The sequence below is a fragment of the Poecilia formosa genome, unplaced genomic scaffold (genome assembly GCF_000485575.1).
Source record: "Poecilia formosa unplaced genomic scaffold, Poecilia_formosa-5.1.2 Scaffold6, whole genome shotgun sequence".
NCBI lineage: Eukaryota > Metazoa > Chordata > Actinopteri > Cyprinodontiformes > Poeciliidae > Poecilia > Poecilia formosa.
In genome coordinates this window covers 2548405-2553367 of record NW_006799945.1, presented here as the reverse complement: position 1 = coordinate 2553367, position 4963 = coordinate 2548405, and the positions used below count along the sequence as shown (strand labels likewise).

The window sequence follows — 4963 nt, the reverse complement described above, 5'->3', positions numbered from 1 at the left end:
TTTGAATTGCTGTTTTACTTATTAAAGGTATTAAAGTAAGTATTAAAAGTCTCAATACTTTTAATTAAAGTAAAACAGCAATTTAAATGTAACATTTAGCATTTCATTATGCTGATCAGCTGGAAGATTTTTTTTCTCTTTCTTTTCTCTCTTTCTCCACGTACACTATTAACCAACCCTCTCCCCTCCCTCTTTCTGTCCCACACACAAACAGAAGATATAAAGGTAAGTGTTGAGAGTGTGCTTCAGTCAAAGTGGACTCATTGCTGCAGCCTTCCTATCCAACACTTCCACTCTGAGCAAAATGGCCTGGGATTATTTTGGATTCTCCCGCACCTTGGAAAACCAAAGGAGTCAATCTCCCACCACCCGTATCAACAATGCAGCCGACATCTCTGTTATCGTCATCTACTTTCTGGTTGTCTTGGCTGTGGGAGTTATTGTAAGTGTTGCAAACTGTCAACAAGTTGCATGATTTATTTACAATTGTGTAGCTATGAGTTGTACATTTCTTAAAGAAATTGCTACAAAAATGTAATGCTTTTTGTTGTTGTTGCTTTAGGTAAAACAGACAGAATAAACAAATATTTTTTGCACAACAATGAATCATAAAGGAGTGTCATGGCTAAACTAAACTGTATACTATTCCTGGTGTTCTGTACTGCTCAGTGTTTAAAGAGCTTTGGAACATGACGTCACTGCTGTAGACGGAAGGATATCAGCGCCATTTTTCGGGGCCATAAACATAACCGATTAAAACAACATTCTCGCAGATTTTTTGTATCCAAGTTACTTAAAATAATTTAGCTATGGTACGAACTTGCTGCGTTATTTGATGTAATGTCCGATCACACGACTGAAACGGTAAAAAGCTGGAAAACGGAAATTCGTTTCACTATTTTCCGGCTTGGAAATAACGCGAGGAGGTTAAGCTAACGGAGCTAACGAGAAGGAGACGAATGCCCTGTGTATCAGCGGTGAGACGTTGTGACATTACGTTCCCCAACATCCCCAGATACCTTCAAGTTTGCTCCAGACATTTCCATTCTGGTGAGTGTCTAAATTTGTTTGTTGGTGTTGTTATATATATTGTAACGATTCTGTGTTTTGGTTTTGCTGGTGCCCATATGGTTATGTGTATTTGTTGTATGTTACATTGTGATCTTTATTGTTGTGTGTATAAAGTTATGGCGTTCCCCTGTCTGGCCCTGCTGACTCCCGCTCACATGTGATAGATCTGTCATGTGGGCGGGAGATCAGGGGAGCAGCAGCATAGACATAATATAAGAGTAGACCCCGCATTGGCCGCTCCGGCGCAGGAAATACGGCGGCCATCTTGGAGCGGTACACCCTCCTACTTTGCTCAATCAAAACAGCAGAAGATGCCTCAGCACTGAGGGATATTGTTGTTCGGATCTATGGATTATTGATGTGAGGGCTCCACAGACAACATTTCACAAGTAAGATGGACATATCATTGTGTATATAGTGTGATTAGAATATTACTTTACTGTATTTATGTACACCGGCGAGATACCAGCTAATATTAGCTACAGTGCTTGGTGTAATACGGGTTCAGCCCCGCTACGAAGACTAACTGAGATTCTGTAAACCTAAAAAAAAAATATTTTTCTCTAACTTTGACTTAGATTATCTGACACAAGGGCCTATATTAGAAAGGAAACAATATAACACATATGAGATATCTATAAAGAGAGACGAATTCACTGCAGCATGGATGAATCTCGCATCGGATTTTGGACTCAATCTCTGCTGCTGAATCTGAGATTGCTGAGAAAAAAAAATGACAAATGATTTTGTCCGAGTGTACTCATGTTCAGTTTATGTTGAGTTCATTTAAATGGGTCAACCTTGGGCTTATATTGTTTATGTAGCGTAGTCCAAGTTTTGTGAGTGGATATCGAGGTTATTCCATTATTGTGAAGTAAACTATTTAAGTTTTCTAGTGTTATCAAATTTACAGTATTAATACTGATGTGTGTTCTGATATGTCCTCTTAAAGGCAAACCGATGCATGAAATGGAAGAGCTCAATCCTGACTGGGTTCCAGTGCTGAATATGGGTCACTGCAAGGTAAACGCCACAACATCGGACCCACATGGGCGTCAGTTAAAGAGGCGATACAGCAAGACCGTGGTGGATCAACAAGTTACAGAGACTGTTTTCATTATTTACCCCAGGAGAGGTAAATAATAAAAACAGAGTAGCGGAGGCAACAGAAGAGGATCAAGTTGGAGAGGCTGAGGAGGAAACCCCAGGAGAGGAGCTCAGCAAGGCTGCAGACTCTGAAGAGGAACAGGAACCATTTGTGTTGAAATATGTGTACAGTTGGAAGTGGCTGTTTTCTCTCATTTAATAATTTAATGCATTAAACATTCATGAAACGTTTGATTCAAGCACTTCAAGATACATGTAAACAGGTGAAGCAATAAATCACATTTTAAGTAAAAATTTGACATTTATATATTTCAGGCAATTAACATACACATAATGAAATATTATATTTTTTTTAATAAATACTTTATTTGATTAAATTAAACAATTATATAATCAGACATCTGTCAGGATACTGGGTTTTTGGATTTGTTTAGCTTTTCATTTTATTTAGCTTCATTTTTTAATTCACTTTAGCTTAGCCCTTCATGGTCCTTTTGATATTATTAGAGGTATTTAGTGTAATTAGAATTATATTATTGATTTTCCTTGTTTGTCTGAGTCCATGTCAAGACTTATTTAATGACTATAGTTTAATTCTATTTTATCCTTCTGGTTATTTCTTATTTCAGCCTCCCTGCAGGGTTTCTAGTAACTAAGTAAACTAAGTAAATGTAATTTGATATTGTTGATTTATTACAAAAAGATTCAGGAAGTAGACGATATGAGGCCTTATTTTATTTTTTAAAACAGTGTCAGTTGTTTAATAGGATATAGTTTTTGTTTTTTGTCATGTGGTCCACACTCCTTACCAGTTGGTGGCGGTAATGCTTACCTAACGTTTCTTGCCAACCGCCAATAAAATTCAACTAGAAGAAGAAGAAGGAAATTGACGGTCCATATGTGAACCTCCGAGTGTTTGAGGAGGGATCCGTAGAGAATAGCTGGCCGAAATTAGCGTTCATAAATCGGATCAACCTAGACCTGAACGCCCCTTACTCCGTGGAGGGCGAATATCCAGTATCCAATTTGCAAAACAACTTTTCTGCGCTCGGTAACACAATGAAAACACCGGTGTTCATTGTGACTAGTTTGTTTTGGTCTGTGGCCATGAGAGATGGCGCCGAGCGACGTAAACGTCAGACGCAGTGATGTTGGTTCCAAAGCTCAAAACACTAACTTAGAGCTAAACTAGGTAATAAGCTTGTTTTGCAAAACAAAGGTTTATGTATTTCCTTGTCCTGTTGCAGGCCATGGTCCGCACCAATCGATCCACTGTGGGTGGCTTTTTCCTTGCAGGAAGGAGTATGGTGTGGTGGCCGGTGGGTATCTGACAACAAATGAGAAACATTTTGTAACTGATTAATTTTTTTAACAGTCTTCAGAACTATTACAGTTGTGATGGAAAAGAAGTGCAATTAAAAAAAAAAGTTAAATCTCCTGAACAGGGGTGACACGTTGGTCACATACAAGTTAGATTGGATTAGTTGGTTCCAAAGCTCTATTGGCCAATAGTAGACATAGAAGGCAGCTCTCCTCATTAACATAGCGATGCAGCAGAAAAACAGCAAACGGAAAAACAGCGAGCAGAAATACAGCGAGCAGAAAAGGGAGAAGCAAAAAAGACAACGCAAAATATCTATTTTTCTTTGCAAAAACGCATGTTTAGTGAAAATTAAAAAAAATATATACATTACTTGATGGAAACTCGTGTAAGGAAAAGGAAAAACTACATATATATTTATGCTTTTATTTCTTATTAAAACATATATTTATACTTTAATTTCTTGTTATGTCGGTTTTGGTCCTCCATAGTAAATGAGGTGGTTCTTTCAAACTTATCTACAATGAGGTGAAGTTTTTTTGTTGTCACAGTTTAGAGGAGTTGAGTGTCTTACACCATAATCAAAGAGTTAAATATATTCAGAAATCCAATAACAAGTCTTGACACCTTACTGCATATTATACATACATTTGTTAGTGGATAGACTTCATTATGATTATTTCAGCATAGATAAACGACCTACCCATGCCCCCCACAAAATAAGAAAGACAAACACACCAATAACAAATGGTGTGGCCAAGTTAAGGCCTACACATGGAGGATTGCTGACTTGACAGTTGTCTTATCAGTGAGGAAAGTCACAAAAAGTCAATGCTAAAGGAGCTGAGTATTCACAGAGGACTGTATCAAAACAGATTAATAGATAATTGACTGGAAGGAAAAAGTGAGATAGAAAAAAGGTTTTCCTGCAACTGTATAATCCACAACAACAGGACTGACGAGCAGATCCTTTTCAATAGTTTTGGGGAGATTCATAAGATGTGGGCTATAGTCAGAATTAGAGTCTCAAGAGTCTCCACACACACAGTCTCATCCAGGGCATGAGCTACAACTTTTGCATTCCTTACATTAAACCTGTCCTAAATGAGATATATCATGTTGTGTTGGCCTTAAAGACAGAAAATGTTCCATATGTGTTTATCAGCAGAGCAAGTCATCTGGTATTTATTGATTGTTTTGGGACCCCTTTGTAAATTAAATATATTTTTATTTATTTTTTTTTTTTACAGATCGGAGCATCACTCTTTGCCAGCAACATTGGCAGCGGCCACTTTGTAGGGATCGCTGGTACTGCTGCAGCTTCTGGAATTGCCATTGGTGGATTTGAGTGGAACGTGAGTATTTGTGATATGTTTTCCAAATAGGAAAGACAAGATCTCATAATGCAAAATAATTGGTTTGGAGAAACTGAGAAGTAAAAATCCTGTTTATGTTTAATATTTT

General features: G+C 37.6%; 1 protein-coding gene across 1 annotated transcript in view; it reads left to right on the top strand.

The window, feature by feature from the left end:
- The first annotated feature begins 264 nt into the window (after nucleotides 1–264).
- Nucleotides 265–4963, top strand: part of LOC103150221 (sodium/glucose cotransporter 1-like) — a 44477-nt gene continuing 39778 nt past the window's right edge. The window contains exon 1 of the mRNA XM_016680547.1: nucleotides 265–442. Within this exon, the coding sequence (XP_016536033.1) occupies nucleotides 305–442 (138 nt within the window). The 5' untranslated portion in view covers nucleotides 265–304. The remainder of the gene's footprint in view (nucleotides 443–4963) is intronic.